Source organism: Achroia grisella, unplaced genomic scaffold, assembly GCF_030625045.1.
Source record: "Achroia grisella isolate CSIRO2021 unplaced genomic scaffold, CSIRO_AGI_Agris_v1 utg676, whole genome shotgun sequence".
Classification (NCBI taxonomy): Eukaryota; Metazoa; Arthropoda; class Insecta; order Lepidoptera; family Pyralidae; genus Achroia; species Achroia grisella.
Genome location: NW_026712992.1, coordinates 582,821 through 603,627, shown reverse-complemented (window position 1 = coordinate 603,627; position 20,807 = coordinate 582,821). Strand labels below are relative to the sequence as shown.

The 20,807-nt window shown below is 33.2% G+C and overlaps 1 protein-coding gene across 1 annotated transcript; it reads right to left on the bottom strand.

The window, feature by feature from the left end:
• Positions 1 to 1,130: 1,130 nt before the first annotated feature.
• On the bottom strand, positions 1,131 to 20,399 carry LOC131849981 (uncharacterized). Its single transcript, XM_059200118.1, has 11 exons — positions 20,345 to 20,399; positions 17,920 to 18,044; positions 17,412 to 17,463; positions 14,935 to 17,095; positions 13,936 to 14,095; positions 12,587 to 12,677; positions 11,875 to 12,036; positions 10,737 to 10,945; positions 10,064 to 10,215; positions 9,226 to 9,445; positions 1,131 to 7,793 (listed from the first exon to the last, which is right to left on the bottom strand). The coding sequence occupies exons 1-11, from the start codon at positions 20,397 to 20,399 to the stop codon at positions 7,461 to 7,463; spliced, it is 3,720 nt and encodes a 1,239-aa protein (XP_059056101.1). The 3' UTR covers positions 1,131 to 7,460.
• Positions 20,400 to 20,807: the final 408 nt, after the last annotated feature.

Below are 20,807 nucleotides of genomic sequence, written 5' to 3'. Positions count from 1 at the left end.
CTTAAATATGAAGTAAAAGGGTAATTTTAACTTCGCGTCTCTTGGTCTTTTCATATTAACCTTATTAATCGTTATCAAAAACGTATTTAAAAAATGTAATAACCAGATTCAATACACGTTGTGCCATCTATCGTGTTATTTTATTACTATTTCTCGTTTATCTGTGTCCACAAAAATTCTAATTGATATAGTGTACGTATAGTCCGATAGATGGCTCTGTGCCCAATTTTATAACAGCAGAATTTACTGTGCTTTTTCAATGAATATTAAATTCAACTTCTGTCTTACCTAATATTATATATTCTTAATTATATTACAGAGGCAAAAGTTGGTAAGGGTGTATGTATAAATATTTAATATACATTAATAATTACATATTTTTAATGTAAGAAGAATGATAAACAAGTAGGGCCCTTTTATAAAGAAATAGTGTCTACAGGTCACACAACTTTCTTTATTTAATTAGAAATTATAATTACTACGTTAAATTTTTTTTTTCATTCTTTTTAACCTGCAATCGGCTCACCAAGCCTTTAACAGATTGGTTGTGGAATTGTTGACGGGAGAGAACTATACCTCCAGTGAGGAAACTGTCTCATCGGTGAAGAAGATCCCATGCATGGAGTCTCTTAAGCCTTCTGCATTGCAATGGGTCTTATAGTGCTGTTGCAAGGATATTGGTATGCGCCCCTATACGATCTCTGTATATTCTTGTTCTGTGCCCTATTTCTTCTAAAAGTTAAGTTAAAATATAGATAAAGAATAAAGAAAATCGGTACTCAGCATTCATACAGTAGCCATAAGGGTAGGGATTTTTTTCTAATGAGGACTAGTGGTGCTATCTCAATTTCGATACCGTACACCCTGGAAACAATCACGTTGATTCCTGATGAGTTCACTATTATTGGATCTGACTTTATGCTCATTCTGTTATCCTCAATTGATACCTTCAATGCGTAGCCGTACAAAGGTATACCTACGTATCTTATACTAAAATCCACCGCCAAATCACATTTCCAACACAAACGTAAAACAAAAAAACTTGCTTACGGGCTGAAACAAAACTTACAATGATGCAAACGAATTTATCGAGTCTCCTTGGTAAGAAAAAAATTCAACAATTATTTCCATCATTTTATTTATACACATTACATTTCTACTTGACTCAATTACAACGAATATATCTAGAGCAACAAAAACAATACATGAAATATGTCGCCACAAATGTAATATCCATGTTCATATCATATCATTCAACGACGGAAATAAAGTAGCTATTGGGGGCTTAAGAAAAATAAATAGCAGTCCGTAGTCCTATATAGTATAGCAAAGTTAACATTTCACATTACGACACTTGATGTATAATTCTCTAGCGATTAAATTAACCTGCACCGATTAATGTAGCCTTCTATAAGTTGCCTTTATACGACTGTTTTTCAATCGTGGTCAAGTTCTCTCGTCATTTTGCACGTCATTTAGAGCACGCGCGTAATCCCGAGTGATTATTTTTCTCTATTCTTTATCTCACTCTTTCGCGCCTGATTGTGTATGTTTCATATCATTTAACATTTTGTTTAATACAGAGTTAATTTTTCAAAGACATGTTTAAAATGTATAAATTATCACTAACTCTGTCTTTGCTCAAAATGTCCGACATTTTGCAATGATTAATAAATTATTATAAAATGGCGCTAAAGCACGCACCATTGAATGACGCTGAAAAGTGCGTGCAGGCGGCGCGCGCGGTCTTTCTCATTCTCTGTGTCTACTTTAACATGCACATTCTTTCCTGCGTGAAAGCTTATTCGCGCGTAAAAACAGTCCATATAAAGGCAACTATTAGGTTTGTTTTTAAATGTCGACTAAATAATATCAAAAAGGATTAGAAGCCCCCATTACGACGCGAGAAAAAGTGAGGAAGGGATAGAAGCGCAACCTCTATACCTCTCTTTCTTCAATTTTGGAATACCTAAGCAGTAATTAAAAAAACCCTAATTTATACACAACAAATTCTTGAATACTGATTTACAAGTCACTTTCAATCTATTTGCACAACAAAAAATTACATTAAAATGACAAACTATGCATGATTATCTAATTATATTAAGCACATGTTATATACAATAATAATTGTCATATTATTAGACTATTTGTAAAAGTAATGTTTCATCAAATAGTGTAGTCAACATTTGTATAATGATTACAATACTAGATAATTTACACAATTTTATAATTACCAATGTATACATAAAAATTAATATTTACAATACAGATTATACATTAATTTAGTTTGTAACACCATGCAGTAAATTTCAAAAACACGCCTGCATCTTTAAGATATGATTGTAATTGTCATTTTGAAAAATCAAGATACAAAAGTTGCCTAGTACAGAGATCATAATCTTAAACTATGTATAAAATAGATAAATATGACTAAATATACATATACACTTTAGTTATACAATTAGAATATTAATACAGTACACTTAGCACTACTTAGTATACGCTTTGTGAAAATGTAAATAAAAAAGAATACTGCAAAACAAATACTTGCATCATAGACAATAGAAGCAGTGGCTTATAACCTGTTGCTCGCCCGGTGCCAACCAGAAATTAGTCGACTTCTAATTATTATTAAAAAAAAATGTCATATCAAATCAGCTTTAATTTTATTATTAAATAATAAAGTAATGCATATTCATGTATTTTCTAGTTTGATTTAAAAAAGTTACGTTGCTAGCTATCCGCCCTCCTGTAGCCCTTCTGCAACCTCAACGCCACTGCTTAAAAGTTAATGAAAAAAAATACATGATAATACCAAAACATTAAAATATAATGATGAATAATAATAACATACATATAAATTATCAGTTGTTCCTAAATATAGAAAATATTTTTTTTATATGTAAATTTTGGTTTCAACATTTGAGATTGATTTGGGACAAATACATAATTAAAGTAAATGCATTATTTACATGCAAACTTGTCATCTTCACTTAAATATGATGTTATAATTAAGTATAATAAAAATTGCAAAAGCGTGAGTAGAAATTGAAATTTAAAACAATTCGAGTTTCGGTTCATAAAACTGAATTATATCAAATATAGTATAGAGTCTATTATTAGAATTAATACTCGAACCGAAATGTAGAAAATATTGTAAAGAAAAGATGTTTATTTTGTACTATTGTATATCTGTTTGATTCTCAAATTGCACAAAATAACTATTTTACTGCAAACATTTCTAAACCAATAGCCAACTAAATTCAAAATAATAATAAAATTGGTTTTAATAACATAAATTCTAAATCGAACTTAGTCATACTGCACGTATATGTGTACGTTAGTCAAACCCAATACACACATAATTAACTTTTTAACGAAACCCTTAAACATTACTTACCTATTTAGTTCTTGGCTTTAGCCGTCAGTTTTATACAAAATACTTATAACTAAATGAGACCACAATAAAATTGATAGCAACATAAGAAATGACTGGGTATAAAGTTGTATTGGTAGCGACAAACCCTATTAACAATACTAAAAAAATAACTAATGTTTACTATTTAGATACTCTTAATAAAAGAAAAAGTCAATGCTAAAATAACTCTGTAATGATTTTAGGGTTATTAGACTGCTGATATACAGTTAATGAATCATCAGATTACAGGAAAACTATTGATGTTGTTCTAATGGACTCCGATTAAGGCATTTTTATTGCTACACCATCCAATTGCAAACAGTGCATCAACCTGAGGACTAACCGACTGTACATCAGCTGCCTATGGAAGTGACTGTAATAAAACAACAGTCATTAGCTGCAAATGGTTTAGAGGCCTGCATAGTACACTATGATTGATTCCTGGTTTGCAATTAATATATATTTGGTCTGTGGAAACTATATCGCACTATAGGACATGACAAAAGACATGGCTGTACCTTTATATCACAAAAATTACTTATATTGACATTTTAAATTCAAATAGCACTTTTCAAAATGAACTAAATAATGATGGATTTGTGAACAAATTACTCTTTTCTAGTTCGCAGTCTACACACGATTATTTTTATTAACATATTATGCCAATTTAAATTTCTCAGTGCATACTTTGAATATTAATAAATCGTTCATATAAAATCCAAACTGCATCGGAGAAATTTTCATGATATAAATGTACATTATCAGTTTTTGGTATTTAGACATCAAATATTATCTATTCTCCAATATATAGAAAAATAAAAATAGAAACTGGGCCCATAACAGCATAATACTCATATAATAATTAAGATAGCGTTTAAATACACTCATATCTATTAACAAGTGGCCGCGACCGACGAATGTTTATTTGTTTATGTATGTTTAAAAAAATAACATACATTGATGTTATAGTTAATTAATGATAGATAAATGCATAGATATAAAGGAAATATTTATCATAATTATATTGTATGAGCTACTCCATTTTAACGCTGTATGAAACGTCCTAATCACGACTGGACAATTGTGGTGGATATAAATTATTACGAACAGACAAATACGTCTACCCGCTTTATAACTATAGAACAAATTATTACATCAGAGACTACATATGCAATAAGTATTAGAAACTCAGAAACCAAATAATCACGGTAAACATCTCGTTTATATAATGTATAAAACTGTAAACAACCACTGAAACAAATAAATGCGTTTAACACAAAAACAACTATAACAAAAATAATTTGAACTTAGTTACGTTTACAATAAGATCGATTATTAACATCAACAAAAATTAATCATGATTTTATCATAATATAGAAAAAATAACAGCCGTTCCATCTGACTATCATCATTTATTTGGCCATAGACATTGTCAATTATCAAACTAGACATGTCTGTATGCTTGCCATACAACTTACATATATATACATATTAAGTCCACGCCCCCCCTCATACGTCAAATTAAATTAAGATCCATTAAACCCTTAAATGATCCTCACACGGCACTAAAATTAGGCGCAATATCGGAGAAGTGTGGGAATAGGCTTACAAATGTTTATTTTTAAAACTTCGCATTCAATACACATTATTAATGTAGTTAAACGGGTTTTAATACGAATAATTTTATAGTAAATAAGGTAAATAGAGACTATATAAATATAGAAATACCCCCAATTTTAACAGAAGTGTGAGGGAATAAATAGCCTTAGAAATGATTATTTTTAAACTTTCGCGTTCAGTACACGTTATTAATACAGTTAAAAGTGTTTTAACACGCATCATTTTATAGTAAATAAGGTAGAGGCTATAGAAGTACCCCAATTTTAATAGGGAAGCTGGTTTAAAGTTTTCATCTGCGTGTATTACAGTGATTAATAAATTCAAAGTTTGGTAGCATCGGTCAATATGTGTACGGATACAGTGAGTACTGTATCGTGATTTTTCATCGGACAATCAAATGACGGTAGTTGAATAAACTGCCGGCACCTATCAATATCCGCTGTTACTCCATTCAACTTGTGACCACTGCTAGTGCAACCTAATCGAATCGCCGAGAGGTAAATACTTTTATTTACCACAAAATTATTCTTGTTCAAACATTTAACTATATTAACATAACCATCTATGTGATTTTAAGTAATGTGCCTGCTAACAAACCTTTGTAACTACTGCCATTGTTTTTTCCGACTACTCTAATGCTGTTGGCGGCAGCTGGAAGGATTTATGGAGCGGCTGAAGGCCAACTCCCGCCTGACGGATACGACTAATCTGAGGGCACCGCTAGATGTCCGAACCTCAGGTCGTCGTAATTTCGATCCCCAATTGAATTGGACGGGGGATCTATCACAGGGGTCTGCCATTGCTTCGATAGTGATTTTAGTGCCGTATTTTGATCCAATCGGACGTGAAAGATGTCCAACGTATACACACGTTAACGATTATCATATTAGTATGAATTAACTCATTAAATTATTAAGACAATTCCTTACACAGAGAAATAAATCACTTATATACGATATCACTTTCAGATCATTTTTTAAAATTATGATTGATTTCTTTTACAACTCTAATAATTGAACACAATTTATAGGCCAAATGCATTGTTTTGGAATAACGAGAAAATTATTAGATTGTATTGTTATTAATTGAAATTGTAGGGTTATATATAGTTATAACTAACGTGACCAGATATACCATTTTGAACGAAACTGTCCTTTTTATAATTACGAGTCCCAGTGTACCCGAAATTAACTCTGGGACGCAATATTGTACCATTGTTAGTAACGTGCGAATATTTAAGTAGTAGCCAAACTTCACCAGCTATATTAAAGCAAATTGTTTTATTTGTTACATATTATAAATCTTTGAATTTAACTATTTCTGAATAACTTTTGTTCCAAAGAATAAATGGTCACGTTAAACATAACACTGGTTCTTAAGAATCATAGGCATCACCTGATGACATATCTGTAGCGCTATTCTTTAATACCACAATATTGGCTAACAAGCATACGTCTCACCTGATGTCACTTTAGGTGTCACGAGTTGGCAACTCTTAAAAAACCTTCAGATACCCTTGAAAAAACCCTTTTCATAGAGAAAATCTCATATGCTGGATAGTTCCCATTATTAAAAAGTGGACAATCAGCCTACTTACCATTCACATTAAAAAATCTACTAATACAATCATAATATCCTTGGTTTTACTTAAATTTGATACATCAATATTATTATCTATTAACATTTAATAAACATTAATTTTATAGAAATTGTAATTTATATCTGTTGTACAGGAATTACACAGGCTAATCAAGAAAATAAGAATTTTATTAATAGTAGTATATTTTATCCAAAAGTGGGAATGCAAAGGTATAAGACCATACAGCCAAATCTAACATATAGAAGATTTGACTGTAAAGTCTGAATTCGACAAGGCAGAATAGCCTTATTTTTTTATTAAAATGAAATAATATTTCAGATATTTTCATGTCAATACACAAATTATAATAGAGTTTAATGTGTAGGTAGTAAATCACATTTTTCATTAAATAAATTACAATACATGACATTAAACAATAATAAAAAATATAATCATTACATTGCATGTTCATGTAAAGAAATAATTTAAATAATCAAATAATTATTAATAAACCAATGTAAATTAACGCTTATTTTCTTGAATAACAACACATTAAATACTAAATATAATATACATTGAAAAATTTCAGTCAAGATATTCCACAATTCAACAGCTTAATTACGAGTTCATCAGAGTTCAATTTCAAATATCTATTTCGAAACACTAAGGAGACACTACACAGTGTTCGACACTAAATTAAAATCGCTCAAAGGCGATAATTCCTTGATACACCACGTGTCTGTTATCACATCACTTATTAAACACTAAAACGTCACTCCCGTCCGTCCTCGTAAAGTGTCAATATTCACGTATTATGAGGATCCTCCGGAAGTCCCAGGATCATTCTGGCTCCGTATACATAAACGAAAACTTGTCGTGACCGTCAGTGGGCAGGATCTTGCCTTCGATGAGGCACTGCTTCACCCAGTGCGGCGAGACTAGCGGGATCAAATCTTGGTTAGCCTTATTCTGGACTTCATGTGGACAGTCCCAGTCGGTGACTAGAGCGTGCGCACTGTTTGTGTTTAAGTTCTCCTCGTTCACAACCCGTGTGGTCGCCCCAGCTAGGGTGCACACACGGTCCCAGAATTTCATGAAGTTGTCCTGATCGTGGCATATGAGAATTACTTTGTCTTTGAAAATGGCTGTATTTCGTTTATCTGATGGTGGATTCTGGAATTGATTAATTATTTATTTACGATTTCATTTTATTTTATGTCTATATTGTTAGTCATTATTGACTTAGTAAATACCTACAAATAACCCCATTGCTAGCAATCTACCATATCAGATTAGCTCTGGAAACTATCATGTTAAATTCCTGTTGAATTTGTCACGATGGCCTATCTAACCTGACCTCATGTTCATCTTATCATCCTCCACTGGTGCCCCGCCAGCTATACCGTTAGCGCAGGCGGGTGCACCATTCCATTATCATATTTTTTTTTGTAGGTTTAAACATAAACATAAATATGCCATTGCTAGCCCAATTGAATGGGAATTAAATTGACAAGAAAAAATATATATATAAGTTGATTGTTAAATGTAAAGAAATAATAATATATTTTTTTTGATGTTTTAAAACATCATATATACAACTAATTAAATTATATTCACCTAACTATATTTTTAGAAATATGTATTTAATTTGAATGTAGTTCCTAACAATTAAATAAAAATCAATGACTTGAACTTTCCTTCATACTTTTCTCAGGCTTAGGACTGACTGCATTACTAAATCAGAATAATAAGGTAACGACCAATATACTAATATAATGAAGAAATCGATATCTGACATGATTTAATATTACTACAGCTATGTTTATTCTGTGTGCATATACAATAGCACTTGTATGTAATGCAGGCGTATTTAAAAATTCATCAAAACTGGAGAAATCCTCAATTTAAAAAAGAATTCAGTATAGATAACTAGACCGAAGTGTGGTCGCCGAACAGTCAATACTAAGGCTTCTCAACTCTATTCATTGCCTGATGACGCCTCGTTTAGAGGTCTCACACATGCTAACGGTAGCGGAATTAACAAAAAAAAAAAGAGATAAGTTATGATGGTTATTACACACGAGGCGTAATTTCAGCTCGAGCCGAGTGTTAAATACGTATATCGTGCGACTTACAATACACTTAGTTTTAAATAAACTCAATCATAAAACTGTGATGCACAAAACGGCGAGAAAGCTACAGGCTTTCCCACCATTTTACTTTATAAATGAGCGCTGCCTACTGGCAGACGCCGCGCGGCAGTCAGTTCGAAATTTGATTAAAAAAAAATAGAAAATAGAGTGGAATGACTTCACTATTTGCGTTCATAACGCGTGTTTAACAGCTACTTTATATATCGAAAATAGGTGAAATTATATCCACTTTAGAGTAAGCGTGTTGATATCTAATATTTAGGTCTCGTCTATCGTCTAATTAGCGCTGGAAACTATGTTTGCAGCATCACGTTGAGTTGTGGCCCACATTTACTCTGTTTTTAATGCGTGTAAATTATTGCTTGTATTTTACTGTCATTATTGTGTCAAAACGAGTCAATACACTTATATTCTATTCTATATTCTAATTACATAAAATTATTGTAACATACCCAATTGATGTGTTTTTTCTTGATAAGCGACCAGCCGGCCGGTAGTACGTAAGAGTCGATATCCATAAGCCTATTATTGATGCAGCTGTATATGATCCATGCGTGGGACACCGCCCTGATGTCCACACTCAGACATTGGATGTACTTGGCAGTGGTGCACGGCCGCGGTGCTATCAGTTTGCAGACGCTGTACTTCGTTTTTGGCACGTCATCGAAATGGCTGTTGGAAATATTTTCCCTTGTTAGATTAAGAAAATAAATTATAATTAATATTTCTTTTAAATCTTGATTTTCATTAAATTTCTTCAGGATAACATGGCGTTGATTTTATTTTTTATAAAAATCATATCTCTAAAATAAAAGTAGTCTAAGTTACTCCTTATAACATTAGCTGTCTGCAAGTGAAAGTGCCGTCGAAATCGGTCCAGGCGATTTATTAGCCTGAGTACATCGAATTAATTTTTGGTGTACGTGTATACTTTTAAATGCAATTAGTGAAAAGCTGTGAATTTGAAATTATAAGTAGACACTTCTATTTTATTCATGATTATATTAAGAAATGAAACAAAAACTGTATAGCCCTTTTTACGAATATTGCGCGGACGGAGATCTATGCAAGTATGAAAACTTATAGATTGTATAAAGAAGGAGGGAATATTTTCAAAAATTATGCAAAAATACATTAAATTAATACAAAAAATATTACACACAGTCCGATAAACATATGTATATAGCCTTTTACAATAGAACCTCAATAATGTTCGAAATAAAATTAATTATGGTCGAATTTCGACCATAGGGCCAATATAGTATATATATATTTTATTACATATATTACCTGTAGACAACACCGCCTCCAGCCTCTATCTGCTCCTTAAGCCGTTCCTTGTTGAAGGGCCTGTTGCAGAACTCCAGATCTTCCGTGTCCGTAGCAATAGTAGATGTGGTGTCGCCATCTTCTTCTGATGAGTAATGTCGGGTATCCTGACTCTGTGTGAAATATAGAAACGAGCTTAAGACCACATGTTAAAAGTAAAAACTTTATGAAGGAGAGATCTATTATAGGTATCTTATCCTCACCTGTATCCATTATTTACATTGTATATTTTATCTGACATATTTTCCGCAAGCTATAAAATATGTAGAAAAAGTAAAAGAAAAGTTTTCTGCACCAATGTTTTTCTTTCTTTCTTTGAAATGAGTGTCATTTGAAAGAAAAACATTTATTGACAACCATTGCATTCACATATTGATATAACAACAACTAAACAACATATATGCATATATATGTATATATTTGTTTAATCGTCGCATACACACTCATATATACATAAAAATTACGAAAAAACATAGTAACATTAAAAAGTACGGTATTATATATATTTTTCTGATGTTATTAGTATTAGTTCTTATTAGTATTACACTATTCTTTGTGTATATGGACCTCTGCCTTGTGCTATACTGTTAAGACTACCTAGGCCGGCTAATATAATAAAATAATATTGATTTACCTTTCCAGTATACTTCTCATCTCCGTCCCTTATGCGTGGCGCCTCGTTGCACGTCAGCAGGAAGTGCAGACCGGAGAATATGGTGCAGTCACCGCTCGGTATCGGCCCGAGCAGCGACACTGTGTCTTCATCGTTCTCGAACTTTGTCAGCTTAGAGTTCTTTTTGCCAATGTTCTGTTTGGCCGCACCTTTAAGTTGCAATGGCCCCGCTATTAAATATAAAAAATGTTCCTAAATTTAATACACAATTTTATTAAGATTTTCACTTTTTAACACCTTCAAGAAGTTAAAACCTAGAAGAGAACGTAGGTAATTTTTTTATTGGGTTTAAATGAGATAGTCGCCCGTCAGCGCTAGCGGTTTATGCTTGCGGGGCACCAGTGGAGGATAATAAGATGAGCATGAAATCAAGGCAGCCCATCATGACAAATTCATTAGGAATTTATCACGATGATGGTTTCCAGGGGGACGTGGAGATCAACCTGACATGGTACATTGCTAACTATGAGGTCATCAATCCACATTATTGACAATTCCCTTCAACTGAAGAGAGTGAGTGTTAGGGGCCCTGATAAAGCATAATGAACTAATGATCATTATCGAAAGAATGAAGGAAAGGGGAAGACCAAGACATAGATACATCAAGGAGATCAATGTAAAACTAGTTGCATTAACTTTCAAAGTGCATAACGGAAAAACCGAACAATAAGAATAGGGCTCTTAAATTATGTACGAATAAGTACTTCCAAAGCGTTCACAAATTAAATTCAAATATGCTATGGTGTTATTCAATCTAACCTCCAATTACTAGTCTACCCTTATAATAGTCCTACTAGTATCTAGGTATGAGTATACAGGTGCAATAATTGTACTATTTATTGTACATTAGTAAGTTTATTCAGTAGTGTGCTACATGGCGGGATGTAGACTGACTGTAGACTGAACTTAAATATATGTTATCTCGAGATGTCCAAATATCATCTATTAAAAAACAAATCACAATGCAATTCGATATATTGACCTGTATTATATTGTCGAGATCCAGTTCGGTGTGATGAAGTGGGCGTGGGGTGGTGGGGTGGGGCACGGGGTGAGACTGCGGTTTCTATTAGCAAGGATTAAAACAAGATTGACATACCCTTGACGCCGTCGATCTTGCGCGGCGTCCGCTGCACTTCGGGTTCGACTCCAGCGACGTCTTCTATACGAGCGGGCGGCGCAGAGTTGCTGCTTTCACTCATCTCGCTACTCTCGCTCGCTAGACGTTTGCGGCTTACTGCCGTGCTTTTTGACTTCACGCCTATAGTAGGCCAGTAAAATAAATTATTTATATGCTTTTACTTGTACCCTCTTTCACGAGCGAATGAGCTTTCACACAGGAAAGAATGATCATGTACGTAGCTACCTTTACACGTACGATCTTTCACGCGCGCATGGCCTTTCACGCAGGTATGAATGGCCATGTAAATCTTATCACTACGACTGATTTAATCTTATTGTATATTTATATTTGACCCAAAAAATTTGTGCTGGTTGGTAGTTTGTATTCACATGTTTCGACTTGTAAATGTAAACTTACAAGGATTATTTAAAAGAGCAACACACAAGTTTCTTGCTCGTTCTTCTTGTGATGAGACAGCTTTCCGAACGAGTGGTAGATAAAAAACAAATTACTATTCAAAAATGCTTAAATTAAGTCTCTTTGAATAAATGATTTTCTATTCTATTCTATTCGTGCGTGTTTTCCATCATCCATTCAGGAGTTCTTGCATAAAAGTGTAACATCCATCCATCCATCCACTGACAAACTTCCACGTTTATAATATTACTCAGATTGCCTATTGGCATACCTGAAGTTGATGCTTTAGGACTCTTCGGTGACGCAAGCCGTTTCCTTGCGCTCGAACTACCCTTGTCCCGAGTTCGAGCGCTACGCGGACCCTGTAATGAAAGTAATTCATTATATATTGGTAGTTTGTATTCACGAGATCGCTTTAGATGATAATAATAATAATATGTATATTAATAATCAAAATCAAATCAAAATATCTTTATTCATGTATATATTCAATGTTTTGCCCTTTATTCTGTAATTTCACCCTTCAACCGAAGCATAGGTTATATATAAAGCAAACAGCTTAGGCGACTAAAATAGGTAGGTATATGGTATTCACGCAGATTACTTTTTAGAAAGTAATATAATATTAATAACTCAAGACAATTCACACAGCGCTACCTAGTCCCAAGCTAAGCAGAGCTACAGATACACATTTTTTGTAAATATATATGTCGAAAACACGCAGACTGAGTGCTAAAACGTTAGACGACCAAGTCAGTCTCTGTGAAGTTCCATTGTAGCGCGATGTTTATCACCACACTACTAGCGTTATACATGATTTTTATTTTATTTATTTAACTTTAATGCACAAAATCAATGTTTACATATGGCGGACTTAATATCATGCGGCGTTATCTACCAGTCAACCATGAGTGGTGCAGAGAAAGATTGTTGACGGTGCACTAATATAAATGAGAAAAGTCAACAAAAATATATAAATATAAAGCAAAATATTTTTAATATAAATTTCAATAAAAAAATAAAATAATAAACATACATAAATATATATAGAAATAAAAACATAAATGATGATGATGATCACATGATGTGATGAGATGTCGCTACTTAATTTATTGTTGCTAACTGTGCCTGCTGCTTCATCCGCGTGAAATTTATAGCCTATATGTTATTCTGATGTATAAGCTATAATATTGTAAAGTTTCATCAAAATCCGTTCAGTAGTTTTTGCGTGAAAGAGTAAACATGCATCCATACTCACAAACTTTCGCGTTTATAATATAATAAGATTGTAGTATCTAGATAGTTAATGTACAGGTGTAATAATTGTACTATTTATTGTACATTAGTTAGTTTAGTGTGCTACATGGCGGGACGTAGACTGACTTTAGACTGAACTTAAATATGAGCTATCTGGAGAGGTCCAAGCATCATCTATAATAATGTTTTTTTTTTACTACGATGGTGACAATCAAGTATACGGCCCATCTGATGGTAAATGGTTACCGTAGCCTATGAACGTCTGAAACACCAGGGGTATCACGTGCGCGTTGCCGACCCTTAAAAACCTTAATATAACCTTCTTGAATTAAATTAAATTCCGATTGAATTCAGTATATTGACCTGTATTATATTGTCGAGATCCAGCTCGGTGTGATGACGTCGGCGCGGGGTGGTGGGGTGCGGCACGGGGGGTGAGCGCGGTCGTGAAGAGTCCTTCAGAGCTCGAGCCTGGTCCTCCGTCAGGTATAGTTCGCTCGCAGTCACACACACCTGCGTTTCTCTGTCACACACAGATAAACGCATAAGTATAATACTACCCTTAAGGAAATGGGGTAGGTGCTCAGATATAACGTCCAATAGGGATCAGTGGAAGAGGATGACATACTGCGCTGACCCCAAATAATGGGCAAGGAAATTTAATAATTTATTATATGTATTATTCTTACATACGTTAGTACCCTGAAATAAATATATATGATGCATTGTTAGTAATGAGATTGGTTTGTGTATTTTCCGGGGGCGGCAGTGTGCACTCGCCCTTATTAAGAGTAGCTTGATGATATTTGCTTTTAAAAAAATAACTGGCATTTAGAGGTTATTCGTCTACGTTATCTCTTATGTTACCTGTAAAATTAAAACTAACTTAGTTTTAGTGATCCGCCCCATGATGCTGTTAACCTAGTTAATCGGGGGTTGTTGCTCCCAGAGTCAATCATGGGGTGTGGATGACTAATTCAGTGAGATAATCGCGTATAAGTTAAGAAGTGGTCAACGCCAAAGTCTCGTTTCTATCAATCTATGAAGGGTGTACATATTGAAGGATTATTAAAAAAAACTATACTGAAAAGTGTAAGTATGGCAAGTCGGGATCCAAAAGCCTATGATAGAATTTTCTTAGATATATTGTACAAACATGATATACAAGTGGCCGGCTTTCACTTTGAGATATGGGAAAAATCGTCCCCATGACTTAAAAATATACAGATACTCAGAAAATAGTAAGACTACAAAGAAGTTAAACCTATGCGAGGTTTTAGACAACATTACAGAGTATGTTACAATATCAGTTTCACAAGATTATACTTTTTTAAATTGGCAAACAATATAAAAGAGACTCACCCATCAGTAATGCAGCGATATGTCACGGTACCGCTCGCATTCTCCTCCACATCTAGCACCAGGCCAGGCTCGTAGTTCTGTTCATCATCTACCATTGCGTAAACTGAACATCCCCGCAACGGTAAACTTTTCATATCTCCAAATATTATGAAGTCATCTAGAAGAACTTTGGAATGTCCGTCATCGAATTTAATTAAATATTTGTTTGGTTCGGTGATTTCTAGAACTTTTCCAGAATAATAACGCTTATCTGCCCACTTGGCTAGCACCACCGTATCAGGAGGAAACCCTGGATATTCAGTTTTGACTATAACTTTCTCGACAGGAGTGGCAGGTCTAGGCGATGTTGGACGACGTTTCTGTTTCAGTTTAGTGACTGATTTTGGTGTACCCACAATAGAAGCTAAGGGCTTCTCTTCTTTAGGTGACTTGACTGGAGACATTTTACCGTTTTCGCCATTTGATGGCAGCCTTTCAGGCGATTTGGCAACTTGAGCCTCTTCCGCTTCCTCGTGCTGCGTTGGCAAAATAGCACGCTTTGTTTTGCCGGCTAGGGGTCTACGACCCCTTACCCGAGACTTCTTGAGTGAACTCTTTGGAGTGGTCTTATCACATTTACTGACTTCATCAGGACTAGCATTGCCATTACTCAGTGAAGCCGAATCACTTGAAAGTGACGTTTGAATCCCAATTGATATTTTATCGTCACTTAATGATCGATTTCCTTCGTCCATAGATGTTTCTCTTATATGCGAAAATATATCTTGTAACTTCTTCATTAAAGCATCATATCCTTTAACAGTAGTTGATGGGTTCGACACAGATTTTCTTGGTGGCTGTGGTACTACAAAAGCTCCGTCGCTTGTGCGATTGCTGCTGGTAGTAGAAGTCGAGCTGACAGTTGATGCAAACGAGGTTCTATTGGGTAGATTTATCATGCCTCCACTAGTAACACTGGATGGAGAGTTGCTAACAGAGACATCTGCCATATAAGGATCAATGGTAAATCTTTTTGAAATCCTCTGAAATTCTTTGCATATATCCATACCTAAATCATTATCAGTTCTCACAACATATAGGGATAGAAACTCACAATCCTCATTTTGGCTAATGTGAATATCAAAAATGGGTATTTGAGGAGTGTTGATGGGCAGTGAGTGACCGTTCTGCAATGGTGAAATTGTTGATGGTGTTGTTGTATTACTCGCACGGAATGACTCATTTTTAAGCCTTTTACCTTTGTTGCCATTTAATTTGATCAGATCAGGAGTGCTATCGCTATCTTCTGTCAAGCCATGTTTTCCTGGAATGGATATTTCGGTTGGAGTTGAAGAATTGCCATTGGATAATTTGGAGATCATCTTTGAAGCAACACTAGGGACATGGTCAGGACTTTCAAGATTTATAGAGGCAACACTATCAGTACTTTCTTGATCAGTTGTTTTACCCTTATTATAATCTTTTAGCATTGATTGAGATAAGTTGCTACTTTGATCTGAATAATTATAACCTTCACTGTGTGTTTTATAAATTTTGCCGGGATCCAATATTTCTTTTCTATCTTTAACTGTGACTGGGTCACTGCTATAATATGGCTTTGATTTATCATTGCTAACATCTTCATCGGGAGAAGGTGATAAGACTAGATGTAAATTTTGTGAGTCATTTAATTCTGAATTGGATTCCTCTGCTGTTATTTCCACAGGGTTCACTTTTGGTGGTGGTATTTCTTTAACAAATACCACACTAGCTCGAGAGTTTTTGTCTGATCCATTTGTTTCTTCTGAGATTACATGCTCTTCAATTTGATCTAACTGTAGAGGTTGTCGACGTGGTGTTTTCGGTGCTTTCGTGATGTCCACGCTGGCTGATCGAGATTTTGGAGTCTTTGGTGTTTTCGGTTTAGTTACGTCAGCACTATTGCTTCGCTTTGTTATTTTTCTCGGGCTTGATTTGACAGGTGTTCGTACACGTGATGTAGATGGCAATTGAATATCCAATTTTCTTTTAGATGCGGCGCCAATTATTTCTGACACCTCGTCATCTAAGTTTTGCGTGGAAACACCACAGTCGCCACTGGTGAGATCAATTTTTTGCATCTTTGCATCACTCTGCAAAGCTTCATCGCTCAATTTTCTTTTTACTTGCGTTGGAGTGCCTTCTGTAAAAATTATTATTATACTGTCTATATCATATTGTAATGTAATATAACATAATTCGAAATTAGGAGCAGAGAATAAAAATGTTATTTATCTGAGACCGATGAATGTATGATAGCAATAGTTTAGAGACAGAAAGTGAGACGTACACATTAAACTAATGCAATATAAAGTTTTCTACAATTTACAGTTGTATGTCTTTATCAACTCTATTTGGTTCATGTATAGAAACCAACTGTATGACTACTTCTAAAGCAATTTAACTCTTATGTCAGGCATTGCATATCAAAGAGGTAATAAATAAATTCAGTTACATACCTTTAACTTCCAGTTGTTCATCAGCCTTCATTTCTGTTGTAGAGGTGACATGCTGAAAATATGAATATGTTAGATTTTGCATATATTTTTTTACAACTGAAAAATTAATAATAATAAGTAAAGTATAAAAAACTGACTCTCAAGAACAATTACAAAAATAAACTGAAACATTTCCTGAAAAAGATTTATTTTATATTATTTCATAAACCACGCAGCTCCATTTAGTCCTAAGCTAAGGTTGTGTTATGGGTACTAGACAACTTTCATAATACTTAAATTCAAATATTTTTGTAAGTACATACATAATATAGAAAACAATCATGTTCAGGAATACATAGGTTTGCATTGTGTAAGGAATCTAAACTGCAACTCTGTGTGCAAAACAGACCTATGAGGTTTTCAAATAGGAACTGATTTGAATGAATGATTCTATTTCCAATGAACATTGACCATTTGCTCTTTAGTCTCATACTATTTATATATAATAAGTTAATAATTTGAGAGAAACCTCATCAGGTTGTTGAATTTCTTCCATGTCTTCAGGTTCATAGACAGGACTCTCCGGGAACAGAATCTGAGAGGTGTCACCAGGTTTAGTTGGAGTGTTCTCTATGGTGTCAGAATTCGGTGAAGCTGAAACATATAGTATTTACATATTTATTTCTTTTATGTAGTTAGAATTGCAAATATTCTAACTGATTGTAAGTGGTATACTACCATTACCTATATATGTATACATGTCAAATCAAATTAAAATATCATTGTCATGTAAGTCTATTAATATGAATTAAATAATATCTTGAAACAGCTTGTCTTAGTTTGCAAAAACATCTGAGGTTCAGTATTTCAATGCTGAATACTGTATCCAAAGAGATGTAGCACTGCTGCTCCAAATACAAGACATAGCTAGTAAATCTGGACAATCAAAATACTAGACGGTAGGAAAAAAAATATTAATACAAAAAAAAAATATGTTCATAATCAGCTAAAATGTCCTACATGAATCAATTTTTTTTTTATTTACTTTGATTTAAATCATCTAAATGTACTAGCCAACCAAATGATAGTCTGGGACAACATGTGTCCCCTAATGGTAAAATAAGATAAAAGACTAGTCCTTTTATTTCATGTTGTCCTGATTAGCCATCAGGTTATGATGGCTAATCAGGAACACCTAAAGTGATGATGATTCTTTTGGCGAACACTTTCCCCGCATTTACATTAATAAAAGAAATGTAGGTCTATTACAGATGATATGTTAAATTTACAGCTAAGAAGGACTAACTCAGCATTTATATTTTTCGAATGAGCTTTTTTGAGCACAAATTACAATATTGACATCTTTTATCAGTTGTTTACTATTAGCACAGAAAAGTGCACTATTGCATAAAATCAATCTAAAAAAAATACATCTTGTTAAAAAAAATATTATAATCTATTTTTAGACAAACAACTCATGTAGTTCAAGGTTGTACAAATGACCATAAATTATGTAACCAATAGATGCTACCCATTCTAAGTTATTAATGAAAACAAAAAAGTTTAAAGCTTTACTTAAAAACATTAGGGTCTATTTTGCTTTGAAAGTATGTGGTCAACATGTTCAGACATGTTACTAGTAGACGGGTTATTTTTTGTTATGAGGTGAATGAGGTCTCAAATATGAAGTAACAGATTGTTCGATTATGTAGCAGAAATTATACATTTGAATACAGATTTTATTTCATTTTATATACTCTATTACATTATAAAACATGTTGAATAAAAGATACATGATTTTGCCAAATTTATGAATCTCATGACATTTTTTTTATATTAATATAACATTTTATAATCCATACTAATATTATAACTGTACAGTTTGTATTTTAGTTAACTTTTCATAATAGTGTAATTTTGTGCAGAATTGTTGTAATTTTATAAATTAACATTATTAGTTGTCAAACATGTCATTATTCTTACTTTCTAAGGAAAAATGTAACAATATCATTTGTGTCTATTGCTTATTACTTCAAAATGCACATATAAACAATATACAATAGTAAAGTACATCCTAAAAACAGCAATCATGAGAATTAGGTTTGTTTCGCTATCAACCCCACTAATATTGTACCATAAATTAATTAAAATATGCTATTCGAAACTTGAATGCACCTATTTCACACCTTATACTATAACTAGTATATATAGGTAGTGCAACCGCTCCATTAATAGAAAACCCATAATCTAAAACTTTAAAAATTATTTATATCCTATTTTTCTGATTCAAATGGGTCATAATAGACAGACTTTTGTTCTGACAAAAGTAACTTCGAATACATTGGAATGATATGAGAAGTTCTTTCACTATTTGAAAATCTTATTCCACACTAACATAGCTATATATTATGTTAATATATACATGACTAACAAAGATACATTCATCCGGGCGAACCCGATTTCAACCACTAATTAACCAATAAGTTTTAAAATTTCTAGGAATGAAATAAATGTAATCGGTAAGATGTCAATAATTTAAATGTCTACAAACTATGAAATGTGGTAAAATACAAGTAGAATCTCCTCTTAAATCGTATCATAAAGCAAGAAACATTTAATATAATTTATAAAAGCTTCGAAACGAATATAATTGACGTTCAGATTATAAACCGACCACTAGAAAATGCTTTGTAGACTGTAATATTTCTATCAAATCACTATTACATTGTTTTACGAAACAAAACTCTGTAATATTTTGTAGATTTTATAACAATAAGTGGAAAAATAAGATAATGTAATAATAAAAGACATTTGCTTATAAAAATGTAATTGTAAACGAATTTTTTGCAACAAGGTGTACGAAAGCATTTTTAATTTGGTCGGTTGTTGAAAATGAACGTCAATTAGGATTTTACAATTTCAATTTATAAATGTATAGAACTTTAATGACTTACCTATTTCTTGAGAAGAAGAGACTTTGTCATTATTATTTCTATTAGATTCTTCCATTTTTGTCACAAAATTCACTTAATCGGCGGCTAAAAACTGGCGCGAGTTATCACTGTAACATCTGTCAGTTCCGACAAGGCAAATAATAAAAGAGCATTACTAAGCAATTGATGTGGTTTATGAAGAAAATAATAAATAATAAAGTTTTAGGGAATTAAATTATACCACTACTCAATCAAAACCATTTAACAAAATATAAATTTCAATAAATTCACCGATAAACAGAGACAAGCAAAACCGCTTGTTGATTTCGTCTGTGTTGCCAGTTTGCTACACTGAACTTTGAGCAAATAATCACAATGCTTCAGTTTGCTGGAAATGGAATAATAATATAGTCATAGCATCATTGATTTGTTCAGGAACCGGTTACGTTTTTTCGAATAAATTATAATTTAGTAGGTTTATTGC

What these genes read in the sequence shown, in the direction of transcription:
- LOC131849981 (XM_059200118.1), bottom strand. Translation starts at nt 20,399, where the DNA reads ATGGAAGAATCTAATAGAAATAATAATGACAAAGTCTCTTCTTCTCAA. An exon ending in CTCTTCTTCTCAAGAAATAG is followed by an intron (nt 18,045 to 20,344) that starts GTAAGTCATTAA and finishes TATATGTTTCAG; the next exon opens with CTTCACCGAATTCTGACACC. An exon ending in TATCGCTGCATTACTGATGG is followed by an intron (nt 14,096 to 14,934) that starts GTGAGTCTCTTT and finishes TGTGTGTGACAG; the next exon opens with AGAAACGCAGGTGTGTGTGA.